General features: G+C 42.8%; 4 protein-coding genes across 14 annotated transcripts in view; 2 read left to right on the forward strand and 2 right to left on the reverse strand.

Annotated features, from left to right (window-relative positions):
* slit2 (slit homolog 2 (Drosophila)) overlaps positions 1–4,502 on the forward strand; it is a 172,735-nt gene extending 168,233 nt beyond the window's left edge. For 9 of the 10 annotated variants that reach the window (XM_069530114.1, XM_069530115.1, XM_069530117.1 and 6 more), the window contains 3 exons: positions 516–882; positions 972–1,186; positions 2,689–4,502. In XM_069530114.1, the coding sequence (XP_069386215.1) occupies positions 516–882; positions 972–1,186; positions 2,689–2,945 (839 nt within the window). In that variant the 3' untranslated portion in view covers positions 2,946–4,502. Of the gene's footprint in view, positions 1–515; positions 883–971; positions 1,187–1,719; positions 1,764–2,688 lie in introns of all 10 variants that reach the window. The other variant, XM_069530123.1, reaches the window with a different exon arrangement.
* A 1,053-nt stretch (positions 4,503–5,555) lies between these two features.
* On the forward strand, positions 5,556–13,390 carry LOC138411146 (uncharacterized). 2 transcript variants are annotated; one of them, XM_069530126.1, is made up of 3 exons: positions 5,556–6,761; positions 6,845–7,149; positions 10,649–13,390. In XM_069530126.1, exons 1-3 carry the CDS (start codon positions 6,750–6,752, stop codon positions 10,998–11,000), a joined length of 669 nt encoding a protein of 222 aa, XP_069386227.1. In that variant the 5' UTR covers positions 5,556–6,749; the 3' UTR covers positions 11,001–13,390. The 2 variants fall into 2 exon arrangements, with proteins under 2 accessions (XP_069386227.1, XP_069386228.1); XM_069530127.1 differs by lacking the exon at positions 10,649–13,390 and having other exon boundaries at positions 5,578–6,761; positions 6,845–7,242.
* LOC109637750 (D(1) dopamine receptor-like) lies at positions 7,546–10,226 on the reverse strand. Its single transcript, XM_020100306.2, has one exon. The coding sequence runs from the start codon at positions 9,385–9,387 to the stop codon at positions 8,020–8,022; it is 1,368 nt and encodes a 455-aa protein (XP_019955865.2). The 5' UTR covers positions 9,388–10,226; the 3' UTR covers positions 7,546–8,019.
* Positions 13,391–13,517: 127 nt separating the features above from the next.
* On the reverse strand, positions 13,518–16,260 carry LOC109637726 (uncharacterized). The gene is made up of 2 exons (XM_020100278.2): positions 15,586–16,260; positions 13,518–15,519 (listed from the first exon to the last, which is right to left on the reverse strand). Exons 1-2 carry the CDS (start codon positions 15,734–15,736, stop codon positions 13,907–13,909), a joined length of 1,764 nt encoding a protein of 587 aa, XP_019955837.2. The 5' UTR covers positions 15,737–16,260; the 3' UTR covers positions 13,518–13,906.
* Between the last annotated feature and the right edge of the window lie 528 nt (positions 16,261–16,788).

Raw genomic sequence — 16,788 nt, forward strand, 5'->3', positions numbered from 1 at the left:
TGTCCTCACTGAGATAGCTGTATAAATGTGTGAATGAATCAAGATAAATACACTTCTCTGCCTTTCTGCAGGTCACAGACACAACTGGACCTCACTGCTACATATTCATTTATTTGTTCATCCAGAAAATCTGGTTTTTAATCATTTGCTTTGTGAAGTTTTGTTGTAAAGAAACGGCAATGTTTTTAAATTATATATTTATCTGATTCACATTGTTGGTAATGTGTCATAAATATATCATAATAGTGGAATGTAACAGATTTAAATTGCTCTCCTCAAATGTGTCATTATGTACTGATATACAGATGGTCAAAAATAAGAAAAAGTGTAAAAAGTTTTGCTAGTTTCATTTAAAAGAAATCTCTTTAGCCTCATATATTGCAATATTAAACATAATGCATGTCAATCTTACACAAAACCTATCATATAAAATAATATTATATTATTATATATTATATTGTATTAAGAATTAAAAAAGGTTCCCAAATATCTCCAATCACTCTTTTCTTCTTCAGGGATGCCAGAGCGTGCTTCTGCCTCGGGGGGTCTGTCGGCCCTGCAGCAAAGCTCAGGTGGACACAACGGCACCAGCTTCCACGGCTGCCTCCGTAACCTTTACATTAATGGGAAGCTCCAGGACCTTGGGGCTGGGTTGGGGGCTGGGTTGGGGCCAGGGACTCCAGGCTCTGGGACGGCACAGAGCACCACCAGTCAGTTGCTGGGTCAAGGAGTGGAGCCAGGCTGCCAGCCGTGCCAGAGAGGTGCCTGTGTCCAGGGTGACTGCCACGCTACAGGGCACCGAGGCTTCACCTGCACCTGTCACCCGGGTTGGACGGGAGCACTGTGTGACCAGCAAGTTAACAACCCCTGTGACGGCAATAAGTGAGTGTGGTTTTTTATGTGTTGACATAAGACCAGACTGAGTCCAGGTCTAGTGTTGTAGGATTTTAAATTTAACATGTGCTCTGCAGGTGTATCCATGGCACGTGCCTTCCAATCAACTCCTACTCATACTCCTGCCGCTGCCAGCCTGGTTTTGCCGGCGTCCTCTGCGATGAGCAGGACCAGGACACAGCTAATCCCTGCAGTCTGTCTCGCTGTAAACATGGCAAATGCCGGGTGTCAGGCCTGGGTAAAGCATACTGCGAGTGCAACAGTGGATACACAGGGGAGGCGTGTGACAGAGGTGAGGAAAACATGGATGCATGTGGTATGTTAGGTGTGTCTGCGTGTAGATTAGATATTAAAAGTAATATCTAATGAGCCTCAAGCTTGCGAATCTAGAGCATGTTTCTTTTAAAATAACATTTTCTGCTTCTGCTCTACCTGCTATCTGCTATTTAAAGGGTATATATACAATATTACTGCCACTAGATGTAGCAATGGATTTATTTATTTCTCTGAGGCCTTTTTTAGTTAAAAACATGGTAGAAGTAAATTTAAAAATAGGCTGAAGGATGAACACTTTGTACCTCACTCAGCCATCTGGCTTTATAACCATGAGGAGGACCAACAGTTTCACAGGGAGGGACTCACAACAACACCAGCTAACATGTAGAGGGAGTTCAGCTTCATCCTAACATCAACGTCCCTGCTCTGTTTAAAATCCCACATATATAATCTTTAAACTCTCTCAGCAGTGTTTCTGTGTGTGTGTGTCTAACAGTGTTTTGTGTTTCTGCATTAACACCTCTAACCCCTGTTGCTTTTTCAACTCAGCATCTCCTGAGCCTCCTCTTAACCCCACACGGGGGGTTACACAGGTGAGGCGGCCTGGTCACATTTTACTGTCTCTTTTTTATGATTTATTTTCTTTTAATTTGTTTCAATTGCAACACAAAATACCTCAACTCACTCACCTCTGCTTCAGCTTGTCTACCTCATGCAACTAGCTAAAGTAGCCAAATTGTGAACTGTCATCTTATTTCTTTATTCTTATTTCATTATTATCCAAGAAAATCTTGCCAAGGACCATGAAACATTTTTTAGCTAATTGGTCATTGACATTTTCCTATACTGGATATAGATAACATATTGCTACATGATAATTACTACATGATAATTACTACATGATAATTACTACATGATAATTAGCTGGTTTGTTTAGAATTTATTCTGTGTGTTCAGTCATGGTGTCTCCTTATCTCTGTTAGCCTTTGTTTTATCCTCTGTATGGAGACAGTTCCAGATAGTAACTAGTATGGCACTTAGTAGAGCTCATACCTCTGCCATGGCCCCACAGTTCTTAAATTCAATCAAGGGGAACCAAATCTCACACACTCATAGATATCAGTCCCCTCATCCATGTATTATTCCCTGGGAAAACAGAAGCAGTGAAGGCCCCCAGATCTGGATCTGCACCAAGATTTAGTGGGACCTTCACTGACCCACATTGCATGCTTCAATCCATTTTCATAGTAATCCATTCAATAGTTTTTGTGTAATCTCAGTTAAAAATAAAGATACAGACCAACAAAGAAAATGAACAGGGGGTGAAAACATACACAAAGGTAACTCTAGAAAAGCTCAGGGAAGCAGATGTGCACTGCTCTGTGTCAGAGGTCAGATGGTTCAACCAGACGTACATTTGCCAACTCAACCTCTTATTCCTCTCCGAGATCCCTTTTGTCACTATGTCCTAAAAGTGTGGATAACTTGTAACCTTCCTATTCCTGCTCATCTCTGCAGAGGTGGCCTGCCGAGGGGAACGGATCCGAGATGTCTACCAGAGACAGCAAGGCTACGCGGCGTGCCAAACCCAGGAGAAGGTCTCCCGTCTAGAGTGTCGGGGCAGCTGCACGGGGGGAGCAGAAGGACAAGGCACCTGCTGCACCCCCCTCCGCAGCAAACGCAGGAAATACACCTTCCAGTGCACTGATGGCTCGTCTTTTGTCCAGGAAGTTGAGAAAGTGGTCAAGTGCGGCTGTACAAAGTGCTCCTCATAAAAAAAAAGAAAGAAAGGAAAAAAAGACACAATACCCTTGGAAGATTTCCTCCTTCGCCAGATATGTTCTGTGTTCCTGCCCGCCTTACTTGACCCCCGTCTCCTGATTCTTCCAGCCTCTACAGTCCTCCCCCCACCAACTTTTTTTTTTTAAACCCTGAAAAAAGTAATAAAAAAGAACACGAGAAAAAAAAAAGGTTTCTTTTCTTGTCAGTGCTGGACTGATGATTGATGCTTCCTCGGTGGGGATGTTGAATTGTATTGTAAAGTACAAAAACAGACTTATTTTTTATTATGAAGTGGAGAAAAAGACAAAAAAAAAACCCACAAGCATTGACTTTTTCCTGACACCTTCCGCTTTTCGTTTGGTCACAATGACTCCGATGATGTGCCACACTGTCTCTTCCCCTGGAGGACTGACCGGTCACTGGCGGCCGACCGCTTCCTGTAGACTTCCTGCTTCCTGTCTGTGAGTCATGTGTTTTAGGAGTTAACCTTAATCGGTAGTACCACAGACTCACCACTGAAAGGAACTGCGTTGTGGCACGGGAGAGGGCGGACGGCGATCACCCCCCACCCCCACCCCCACCCCACCAACAACTCGACAAACCACCACAGTCTCCCATAACAGGCCTCCTGAACCCTCTGAGACTGTGTGCACAACCCTGCACATAGCCTTGCTCAAACTTGTGGTATTTTATACAGCTACTGAACAACATACACACACATGCATATGTTCTCACTTGTAGAACAGTCACACACATTTCTTGCCAGGTTAAATATACTTCTCTCTGTTTATCGCCCCGCTCCAGTCATGGATGACAAGTATTTATTGTATCATAAATACCTGTTCCTATTCAGTAGATCCCCCATGTATCAATCTGATTCTTTTAATATATATTAATTTATATTTGTCCTTATTTTTGTATTAAAAAGACATAATCTGTCAAGATAGCTGAACTAACAAGATGGTGTCCTTTATTTTGGTTGAAGAGAAGTTGTTTTTTGTTTTTTTTTGATCGCTGAAACTCTTGTGCTTGCCAGAGACCTTAGTTACATTTTAATCTGCAAATGTGACGTGAAGACATTGTATATTTTTGTCACGTTTCCTGAGAGTTTGTACTGTGCCATTGCCAGAAGGTCTTTATATTAGAGTATAAATGTATAGATAATTTCCCTACCTATGTATTCCACACACAGATCTTGTGCGTAGCATTGACCCTTAGAGGATTCTTAGAACAGTTTTTACCTTTTTAACAAATTTATGCTTTAAGAATACTGTGACTTTTTCTAAATGAAACTACTTTGTTAGCCCCTTGGTCTCCGATGTTAACATGTTGCTGCTAAGTTTTTGTACCGTAGACTTGGATCCTGATCTGTATGTTATATAGAACCTCCTGCCCCAACTGTGCGGGGGGCACCTTGTGTAACAGATAAATATGTCCCCCCTCCACCTCTACACATGTGCATTGTGCTTTATATTCCCTCCCTTCTCCATCCCCAGACTAATGTCAGTTCCCTGACTGATGTTTGTTTATTAAACACAATATTTACCTCACACTTCTCACTTCTGACTTTTTTGTCACACTAAGTGGTCCAGAAATATTCCCTAAGGACAAATTGAAGACAAAGACCGAAAAGGGTTTTAAAGTTGAATTCAGAGGAGTGCATACCTCCCAAAGGCCCCACAGTGGAACACAGTTGATGGATGTAATGTTTTATTGTGCTGTGTTTTATTTCACTTTCATTGTTTGTTTTTCTTCTTCCAGTCCACGTCTCACTGATAATGAAGCAGAGTCTCAGCGGCTGGGAAAGAAGTGAGGTGTAAATGAGTGTCAGGTAGCCTTGGAGAAACAAATACTCATATTCTATACATCAGAGGGTGAGCAATCTACAACAATTCATTTCTTATATGCAGACACTATTATATAAAGAACACTCATATACCACAGTTTTAAAATCTGAATCAAGAGTGGAGTCAGAACAAACAACAGATACAGGTTTTTGTGTGTATTGTGCGTTCATTGGATTAAAATCGTCTGTATTGAATCTGACTTCTGTCACTAGATTTCATCATCGTGTTTAATTCATTAGGATTGTTTTCTGACCTGTAAATCACAAACCATGACAACTTCTCTCTCTCTCTCTCTCTCAGCCTGATCTATTTTTAGAAGTCACTGTGAGCGTGGGGCACGTGGAAGGTTTTCTGACACCTTGCACTAATAATTCAAAGACAACAAACAAATGTACACTTTAACATCCAAACATGTTTTAGTTTATTCCATTTAACATGTGTTTTTAATATTGATACCATTAAACAGACAGTGGGTTTGAACAGGGTTTATTTTTGTCTTATTTTAGATTTCAGTGCAGCCTTTATGTGAACCAATATTCCCATGACCCAAAAGAAATCTCCATATTTCTCTCTTGAAACCCTCTGTCCTCTTTTCTTCCTACTATATAGTTCACACTGTCACGCTCTTTCCCTCTCTCCTTTTACTTTCCTGCTCATGTCTGACCTAATTCATTTTTCTGCAAGAAGCAATTGACCTGAACACACATGTGCACACACACACACACACACACACACACACACACACACATACACACACACACACAGTCTCTCAGACATGCTCTGGTTGTTCTTACACATAAAAGATATGAAGGATTTGATAATTTACATAAGCGAACTCAATCTGGGTAAAATGTTCTTCATACATGTGTAATAACTCTGAGAGCAGGGACGTCTCCCCCTGGAGAACCAGGATTACTGCAGGGAACAAGAGACGACCTGATCCGATGCCCCCTAAGAGACCACAGAGGATTACAGAGAGCAAAAGATTCCACAAACTGGATCATAGAGGAAGAGACAGTATGTGGGAGGTAAAACAAATCTATTAGCTAATGTTTACACCTTCTCATCTATTAACATACTTGCAATTATGTTCAAGCAAGACTTGGTTCAGTCAAGTCATGGTTTCTTAAATCAGTGTTTTCGCAATTATACAATGAACTAGAATATCTCTCCTGCCGAGACATTTTGAATGGTTGCCTTTTTGACACCGCTCCGCACAGAGTGACACATCCTTTAAGAGGAAGGACAGAGACCCTGAGAGAGAAAGAGGGGGTGTACCAATTTCAGAGAGAGAGAGAAACCATGTTGTAGGGTTGTAAGGTCTTATCACCATGCATGGGATTTCATTTAAAAAATCGAGCCTCCTTCAGGCTTCCTGACAACATTCCGTTACTATCTGGGTTTTTTATTTTGAAAGTCCAGCCTTTTTTAGGCTTCTTAGGAACATCCCTTAACTATCTGGGGATTTTATTTTGAAAATCCAGTGTCTTTCAGGCTTCCTGGGAACATTCTGTAACTATCTGGAGGTTTTATTTTGAAAATCCAGCATCTTTCAGGCTTCCTGGTAACATCCTATTACTATCGGGGGGCTTATTTTCAAAATATAGGCTTTGTACAGCCATGTTGTGTAGTTATAAAAAATCACCATGGAAACTGTTGCTTCTTAAAAACCTTCTTTAATGCCTTTGTGGGGGCAACCATCAGAGTGATTGCTGGCCTGCAAATCTTTAGATGTCAATCAAAGGACCAAAAACTCTACAGACTGTAGAGGACATTTCTTTGGTCCTTTGAACTACTACTACTTATAAATAACAGACCGTCAACTGAGAAGACCACAGTCCTCGTTTGTGAAGACAACAATCCTGCCTACGGAGACAACAACTGATTTGTTCAGTAAATAATTAATCAAGAAGACATTGCTCTCTTAACCACAAATCCCCCTTTACCGAAATGGACATTCCGGTAAAACATTTTTTTTTAGAAATGTATGTTCAGGTTGTGTTGATTTGACTTTTAATAATGAATTCCATGTTTCTATTTTTCAGACTTGTGGAACAGTGAAGTCTAAGATTGAGGCTCTGAGAAAGACGCTCAAACAGGAGGATGAGCTTCTGAGGGAGAAGGAGAAAATGCCAGCTGGCTCTAAAGCCCACAATGGCAAACTGGCTGTACAGGGCAACAAAGTGAAGGCTCTGGAAGAGGACAATGTGGCTCTGAAGAAGAAGGTGGCCCCTTTAATAAGGGATTTCAGCAGGGTTGAGCTTGTGGTGACAGAGGTGGAGGAAAGGCAAGCTCACAGCCAAAAGATTGACTCCATGGACAAGGAGACTCAAACCAGCGAGCTGCCATGGTAGGATTAAGGCTTGTGGCTCATCGAGGCTAGACACATCCATATTTAATACTAACAAGGAATTTTCATTAAAGAAAAATAACCAAATGTTAATCTTTAGAAAGTTTATCAAAGAGCAGGAGGCTGTAAGAGTTCAACTGCACTTCACAGACCCTCATCATGGCAGCTTGTGTTTTAGTTGGGTTGTCACAGTAAAAGCTTCTGTCCTCTCACCAGTCAGGGCGTCTTTCACAGGCACAACATCTACAAATTATTCATGTTTGTTTCTTTCAGGAGATAGACATGGGGGTGGGGGTGGGGGTGGGGGTGGGGGGCAGAGTGCACTCAGAATTCACCGAGATGCACAGCTGATGGGTGCTAATGTGAATATATAATCCCACTTCTAGAGATTCAGAGAAATCCTGACCTCTGATAACTCTGTCGGTGATGGAGGGAGAGAGAGAGAGAGAGCAAAGCCGAATATTTGGCCTTGAATGGCCACACTGGAAAAACTCCATCCTCACTGGTAGACTTTAAATTTCAGTGTTTTTTAATTAAAAAGGGTGAGATAGTTTCACTTCCTATACATTGTCTATTCTATTCTAATCTAACATATTTGACCATGGACAGGTATCTTCCATACTGTTTTTCTTTCTCTTACTATTACTTCCTCTTAGAAAATGAGAATGTCTCCACGAGGCATGAAACCAAATTTCCAAGGCTAATGTCCTTCACAAAGGGTTAGTTAGAAAATTGGCATCAGTGTGTTGGGCATTGGCCATATGGAAAATAGAGCAGGAGACCAACATGTCATTTGTAGCAGGTCTTTTGTTTTCCACATGGGGTTGGATGTGCACACTCCACCTTCACACTTAACCTCCAGTGGACGTCCTACTGTGTCCCTTGTGTGGGTATCTGCGTCAGTCTGTCTTTGTCGTTACTTTCTTCAGTGTCTGTCACCTGCTCGGGGTTTGTCCCTCTGTAATAACACACGGTCACTGTGGTGTTGCCGCTGTCCTCGCTCCCCCGGGTGTTCGTGGAGCAGGAGACCCCCAGCCTCGCGTTCAGGGGTCCCTCCTGCTTCAGGTTCGCGGCCCTGTCACTGTCCACCGCTGCGCGCACCGCGGCCCAGCAGCCTCCTCCTCCGCGGCAGCGCAGCAGGCGCAGGAAGGCGTCTCTGAAGTCTGCGTTAAACGCGTAGATGACCGGGTTGAGGGACGAGTTGCTCCAGCCGATCCACACAAACACATCAAATGTTTTTTCGTTGACGCAGTAAGGGCCACGCTGGCTCCCCGGGGCCCCTTGTCCGGGACAGAAGGGCAGGGCGCAGTTGAGGATGAAGAAAGGCAGCCAGCAGCAGACAAACACTCCCATGATGACGCTCAGAGTTTTCAGGACTTTAGTCTCTTTCCTGATGGAGACTTTGAGCTCCCGGTGACTCTGAGTCTGAGCCTGCACACTGACACGAGCCTGGTATGAATGGCCATTGATTTCCGCGCACAGGTGAGGAAATGGTTCAGGTTCATCCGAACGGCAACTTTGCGCGTGTTCCGCCGCGCGCTCCAGGGAGGAGATCATCCGGATCTGCACCTGCGCGATCTGGTAGATACGCGTGTATGTGAGGATCATGATGGCGACAGGGATGTAGAAGCTGATGAGGGAAGAGGAGATGGCGTATGTGCGGCTCAGGCTGGAGTCACAGCTCCCCTCCATGCTCCAACCTCGACGCGCCACATCCTCCATACCGGCCGTGTCACTGATCTCTGCCCTGTGCCAGTTGAGCTGCACGGGGACGAAGGAGATGACCACGGACACCGTCCAGGTCACGCCGATCATGACGGAGGCCACTTTCTTGTTCATGCTCCTCTCGTAGCGGAAGGGGCTGGAGATGGCCCAGTATCTGTCCACGCTGATGACGCACAGGTTGAGGATGGAGGCTGTGGAGCACATGATGTCGCAGGCCAGCCAGGTCTTACAGAAGCCCCCGAACGGCCAGAAACCGGCCACTTCAGCCGCAGCCTTCCACGGCATAACCAGCACCGCGACCAGCAGGTCCGACAGAGCCAGGGACACGATGAAGATGTTGGTCACTTTTGCGCGCAAATGCCGGTAGCGATAAACGGCGGCACATACCGTGAAGTTGCCCAACAGCGTCCAGATGATAAGCAGTGCCAGGACGCAGCCGGTTAAAGCTCGATGTGCCGATAACTCCTCCCGACTGTCAGGTCCCACCAGTGCCGAGCTGGTCGTGTTATTCATTGCCTTGCCCTGCGCTCCTCCATGAGTCAAACTGTAAGGATGAGAATCACAACCATTCCTGCAATGACCACGAAAAAGCAGAGGTTGAATAGTCCCTGGAGCTGGAGACAGTCCGTGCTGACTGAGCTGTGCTGCTGCTCCAAGTGCACAGCAGGTTTACTGGGACCGCAGGCACCACCAGCTGGATACTGAGCGCAGCGCTGAGGCGCACAGGGCACAGGGAGGTTTAACACGTGAGAAAATACAAACGTGTCGAGCCATTTCACATTATCTCTGTATCCATTTACTTTCATTCTGCATTTCTACTGTTTTACTCTCTTCTCCAGATGTTTTTTCCCATTTCTCCCATTTCTCCCAAGTAGTTGTGCCATTGATGGTTAACATGGAATTGCATCAAGTAAGAACAGGCTTTTTAAAGTAGGCTTCACAGATTCGTCATTTTTATTACCTTTACATTTGACCACAATAATTCAACAATAAAAATGAAATAAGCAAACAAAACAAATAGAAATAGAAAGAAACAGAAAACTCAAACCAACATATCCATATATTGATCGAATAGAAAATCTGAATTTAACTTAACTGACTCATACATAATATATTAAAACACCTATTTTTAGCCAACTGCGCCATAGAGTATTGGATATATGACAATGCTCTGTGCATTAGATCTGCGTGTCATACAGATTTTCGAACTCATCTTTTATGTATATCATTAAATAATTAATATAAATAACTCATTTACAAACTAATTTGCCCTGACAAGGACCACGTCTTTTTGAAGTGTACAATATCAATATACTTTGTCTTGATCCACTGCTCTTTCCTGTCTTTGATTATTGGCTTTATGTGCAGCCAGTTGTTTTTTCAGTAGGATTTTGTTGGAGGCAATGCTGCTTGTTCATTGTCCATATATTGTTTTGTTCAGTTCTCTGTACTACAACAGTTCATGAGGATTACTGCCACAGATACAGATGTGTGTTTGTTTGCTTTTAATTTTCAAAATTTTACATTGTTTTGCATGGAGAAAAATTTTACATTTGAAGAGACATAACATGTGTTTTAAGGAAAACAGACTTGATATTGGTTTAATATTTATATTAGTTCTAATTGTTTACCTCATTCATACAGCACCAAATTCTGCACATGAACTTGTAAATGTGTCGGGTTAAAATTACATTACAGCGCTTAACCACACACACGAGCGTGTAATAAATTAATTTACCCTGTGGAGCCTTGACTGCATCTTCTCCTATTTCAGGAAGCCATGGTCTCCTTCTCCTCTTCATCATCTTCCTGAGTGGCTCCCAGCAAACAGGTTTCCACCACAGCTCTCATCACTATGGGTTGCAGTTGGCAGCAGGACGTCTGTCCTCCAAGTACCCACAGCCCATGCGACTGACATGGCCAGGGATGCGCACACTAACATCACGACAGGCTACGGCTGCAGAGAAGTCATGGAAACTGGAAGTACCACCCTGACTGGTGAGGCGGTGTATGTTGTCAGCACCACCATGAGGATCGTAGACATCCAGACATACATATCAGAACTTCAACATTACATTGACATAAGATGCATAATTATAAGCAGGTTACATGTAATTAATAGTTAATATCAATCAAAAGTGCAGATATAAATGTTTCAAACTAACTTAATAGTGACTGAGTAACATATGACCAATATATTTATTGTTACAAACAAAATTGTGTTAAATGTGGTTATTACTGAAATTGTAAACTAAATCATGACAGCCCAAATGACTACACAAATCATATCATCAAATCAATGTAATTGCTCAAAATTTAAATTTGCTCCTTGAGTGTACATGATCCACCGAATCAGAAACAATTTTTAAAAGATGTTTATCAGTCACTTATTTTAGAGTTCAGTCCATTGCTCCAACTCCGAGGCCAGAGAAGTCAAACTCAAGGTCTGCAGTCCACTTCCGGCCCGCAGTACAATTATATATAAGGTCCGCGATAAAATATCATATGTCTATCGTAACTGGCCCACCGGTAAATAGGACACACACTTTTTTGTGTACGGTGCGCAATGCCCAAAGGAAACAAAAGATACCGCCCCCCATGCAGTCACCATCTTGGTATTCTGTTTAACAAGATTTATTGAGTACCTTTCTCAGAAGTGGTATGATGCAACAAACCAATTTAGCATCTGTAATGAAACTCAAGTTTTCTGTATGCTCCACCTTCTTAAATGGAATAATAGCTCTCCATGATTCAGTTTAGCATTTAGTGCCATATTGGTCCTAATCATTCAAGCTGTTGGAGTTGAAACTTCATCTGTTTAGGCGTTTGTCTGGTCTGTAGTTGCATCATACTTATCTGGTTCATGTTTCTCAGTCTTAGTATCCACACCAGACAGCCCATCACCATTAGCATGTGAATCGATGGCATCCTGTTGTCCTCCTCTGTTGGTATCGGCCTGGCTTTGGTGCAATTGTTCAGGTGGTACCAAGTTTACAGAGGTTTTTTTCTATCTTTATTCAAGATCGTGGTCTTTCAGTTTGAGAGCATGACTTGTTGAATGTATGTTCAGAATGTGCATTACTTTTCATCAAAACCATGCCCTTGCACTCAAATAGCTCCTGTTTGCACTTAAATGTGGTCTGCTTCTGCTCAAACTATGTGCTTGCACTCAGAAACATTTTTGCTTGCACAGATTTCGTGCACTCCTGCTTCAGCTCCTCTCCGCACTCACACTGCTTCTGTGCGCTCGTGATTCATCTGCTCTTGGATTTCTTCTCTGCTCTTGGATTTTTTTGTGCAACAACACTTTCACAGTTGAAATATGTTTTCATGCTATAACTGCAACAGGCTAACTACAATTTATACATTTCTCTTTGTCGTGAACACGGGGTTAAAGTAGCAGAGTTGAACAATCAAACAACACAGGATGACACAAAGCAAGGATAGTGCTATGTTTTTCTAGATCATTGATAAGAAACTCTTTCAGCACTATATTTTGGGTGTATAGTGTGTATAATTTAATTGTATTACACTTTAATACAACTGCAGCTCTACAGACACAAAGGCACTTAAAAAAGAAAAGTCAGGCTCACAGAAACTTGAAGTGAAACTGTCAGTCTTGTTCTGACCAGCAATGAGTACGCAACAGTCAACCCTCGGCAATTTGCTTAAATGTCTAGATAATGTCTCGGACATTCAAACACCAAATCATTCTTTTTATTTTGGCAAATTTGACTGTGATTTAAATAACTAATTTTATATCTTTTTACTTATACACATTTTTATATTTAGTTTAGCGATTTTTAATATTATGAACTATTTGTTGAAACTTGAAACCTCTGAAAAGTAATTTTTGTCACACACAGACACACACAGGCATACACAGTCTCACACAGCTAATTTTAACTCTCTTCTCATACAGAGACACTCCTGTCTCCTTTATTTATTACTAAAAGTTATCTTCACAGGTGCCCTCTGACTACTGACTGCAAAATGTTCAGAGTTACAGTCTAAACTTTCACTCAATGGATTACTTTTTTGTAGTTTCACTGGTAACTTGTCTAGAAGTTGCTCCTTGCTCCAAATCATGAGTTGCCTCACTGGTATTTTTACTAGACACACCAACCACACTGTTGCTCACTGAATCAGTCCTTTGAACCCTAAGCGATATTCAGTATATGAGCATTTTTGGCATACTATCCCTTTCAGTACAGGTGCAATCAGGCCTTATCTCACTCGACTGTTACTTGGCTTCCGGGCTAGAAGCAACTGCAGCTATTTACTCAAGCTCTAATACTCATATGCCAACCGTGGTATAAACTGTTTGAATGTATTTTTTTTATTTGAATGTCCTCACTTTCCAAAATGTCCTCACTCTGTAGGGTATATGCTTAAATTGGTCCTCACAAAGATATAAGTACAGGAACACACACACACACCAAGAAAATAATCAGACTTCTTCATGATCAAGTATTCTTAAATTACCCCTTTGAATATTTGTCAGTGTGCGTAGTTAACGTGATCATAGCAGGCTCAGGATCAGACTAACAACTCTCCACACGCACACACAGGCACAGTTTTGGGTACAGAGGCAGATGGCAGGGCTGAGGTCGCAGCATCAGTGAGGAACACAGAAATAGCACTCAAGCTATATTTGATCTTTATTAATGGCAACAGGTTGTGTTTGAATACAGATTTAGATGAGGTAGACAGACACAGAGTCCCAAGCAGAGAGCGGGAGATGTTAATCAGATTATCTCCCATCATTTTTTTCACAATTTGTACTATTTTGGTGCATTTGCTGATCTAGGACACACTGGAATTACATCCATTTCTTGAAATGAAATTGTTTTCACATGGCATTCATTTCCTTTGTCTTCCTTACTGTGAGTTAATGGTTGCATCCAATATGCATTTATTATTATTACTATTATTATATATCATTAAATGAATGATGATAGTTTAACAAACATGCACAAAACAGATGCAGCTGAGAGAGTAAATGTAAAATAAATACAAAACGTTCATGCTGTTACTGTACGCAACAGGAAGCTCCAACACTTTCTAAAGCTGCGTTCAGCCCCACCAGCCCCATTTCATGAGTGTACCCAGTCGCAGTTGACATCATGCTTTGTTTCTCCACAGACCTCATGTTGTTTGTCTCGTTGTCCAAACACTTCTTACTGCACTGCTTTTTCAACACTGCGATTTCTCTGTGGTACTTTTCTCTCTCCTTCTGCAGGTTCTCCTCCAGTCGTCTCTTCAGGCTCTCTTCCTTTGCCATTTGATGCTCTACCTGCACTGTAATGAGTTTCAGCTCCTGCTTCAGAGCCTCGCATTTCCTTTTCTCCGCTCTCTGATTCTCCATCTGCATGTCCCGTTCTCTCTGGTTCTCTTCCTTCTCGTGCCTGAGCATGTCCTCCATCTGCTTTTTCCTTTCCTCCTCCTTCCTGCTCTGATCCTCCAAGCTCTGAATGAGTTTTTCCAGCTCCGTCTGCAGAGCGTCTCTCTTCATCTCCTCCCTCTGCCTGATGGCCTGCTCCTTCTGTATCTGCTGAACCTCCATCTCACGCTCTTTCAGCAGGTTTTCCATTTTGTCTTTTTGCATTTTCTCCTCCATTGCTCTCCTCATCTTTTCCTCCTGCTCAGTGTGCTCCTCCAGCATTTTAGAGGCTTTGTCCAGCTTTTCTTGGAGAGCTTCCCTCTTCCTCTCTTCCTCTCTACGTATCTCCATCACTCTCACCATCTCTTGTATCTTCCTCTCCTTCTCCCTCTTGTTACTCTCCTCTATCTCTCGTCTAAAGTCCTCCTCTCGACCTCTCGCCAGTTTCTCCTCATTCTGCCTCTCCAGCTCCTGTTTTCTCTTCAGCTCCCTTAGCTCCTTCATGTTTTTTTGCTGGACAACCTCCAGCTCTTTTTCATACCACTCTTTCAGCACAGCCTCCTGTTTCTTTTTGAACAGCGCCTCCCTCTCTTCCAGTAGCCTCTGCTCCTGCTGCTGCTCCTGAGCCAGATCCTCCTCAGCTTTTTGGAGACTCTTGCTGGCGTAGTAGCATCCTTCATTCGCCTGCATCATGGTGTCCACTAAGGCAAACAGCTCAGACACCTGCTCCTTGCTCTTGGAGCTTTGGTTGTTGAAGACACAGTACCTGCCTCTGCATTCGGCCACCAGCTCGGCCAGGTCCCTGCACCTGTCTATCAGACACTGCTTCACAGATGTCCCCTCCTCCAGAAGGTCTCCATGGGTAAAAACCACCACAGAGAAAAGCAGAGCCTGAGATCCCATCGCCTGTTTGATCTGCCGCAACGCCTCCTTCTCCTCCTGACTGAACCTCCCAATGTTAATGACGAGGAGGAAGACATGGGGCCCAGGATACAGAAGGCTAATGCTTCTCCTCAACTCCCTCTGCACCTCGTGTGGAGCCTGAGAAGTGTCCAGCAGCCCTGGGGTGTCCAGCAACATCAGGTGTCGCCCACGAAATTCTCCACTGGCCCGGCGACAACGCAGGGTGACAGACGAGCTGCTAACCCTTGATTCGAAGGCCTTACGACCCAAGATGGTGTTGGCCGTGGAGCTTTTTCCGCAGCCGGTCTTCCCGAGCAAAACCAGTCTGATCTCAGTGAAAGAGGGAGAAGGCTTCCTGCCTGAGGAGACAGAAAAACATGAGAATATATTGGTTTTGTTAGAAAGAAAGAAAGTAGAAAACTGACCTGCACATGTGATGGACGACAGCTGCTTGCTAATAGATGACATATTGTTTCTGTTCTCTGTCCATAAATTGAGAACACATGAGTGTAGCACATCTTTATATAGATCCCAACATTGTGGGTGTGTTGGTCTCTGTGCCTGTGACATGTTCATCCCCTCTGAACTCTAACCATCTCCATCACCATGTTTGTAGTAAATCGGTCTGGTGGAACTCTGGCCCAATAGTCTGTCTCTGTAACACTCAGCACAGGAGGCCTTATCTCTCACTGCACACACTCCAGCTCAGAAGAGGGTTTAAATGGGTCATTGTGACCCCTTTAAACAGAGCACCCATACGTTAATCATGTTGCTTTATCTAAGAAAGCTGATATGTTGCTGTTGATCCCCAGGAATCAATAAACAGGTCCTTTTCCTGTCAGTGTTGTGTGACTGGACAAAATAGACAAATAATCAATGATTAATCTCCTCGGTGAAGAGAATGGTTTTTAAATGATTATAACAATATGTAGGTTATGTCCTCATCTTGACTCTTTGGTGGTGCTCAGAACAACACTGTGCAACATTTTACCTAAAATAACATCTTCACAAATAGTTTGACAGTTCACTGACAGGGAGAATGATGCCACTTTCATTTCCCCAACCCCAACATCTGTTTTAGCTCTGAAGTGAAGATTAATTTAGAAGACACATAAAAACCAGTGTTTCTCTCCTACATATCAGTGTGGAAACAGTTAAAATATAAAGAATTCCAAACAGAGTTGATCAGCTTTGTTTTTTCTTTTGTTAGAAATCATGTGATTGCTCAGACACTGAGCCAAAGAGAAAAAGTCACCACGTGTGGCTGCAGAGGGCGCTGTTGCTCAGTAAATGTTACACTCTGTTGCTTTAACAGATTCTCAAATGTACTGTCATCAGCTCCCTGAGACACAAAATATATGATATGTAAAATCTCCCTTTAAACCTGGAGCGAACTCAGGACTGAGTGTGAAATAGTTGGGGGAAAAAGTGCCTTTCCTCACCACCTTTCTTTGACTTTAAAGGAAAACACCAAGAGTGTCAAGAAAAGATGAATGACAGCTCATAAGGACTTATGAAAAGACAGTGGTACTTAGAGAACCTGACTACTTAAGAACCTGACTACTTAGAGAACCTGAAAACATATTTACATATGGCACACATTATTTCTGCTTTATTGGGATGACACT

Source organism: Paralichthys olivaceus, chromosome 8 (assembly GCF_024713975.1).
Source record: "Paralichthys olivaceus isolate ysfri-2021 chromosome 8, ASM2471397v2, whole genome shotgun sequence".
Taxonomy (NCBI): Eukaryota; Metazoa; Chordata; class Actinopteri; order Pleuronectiformes; family Paralichthyidae; genus Paralichthys; species Paralichthys olivaceus.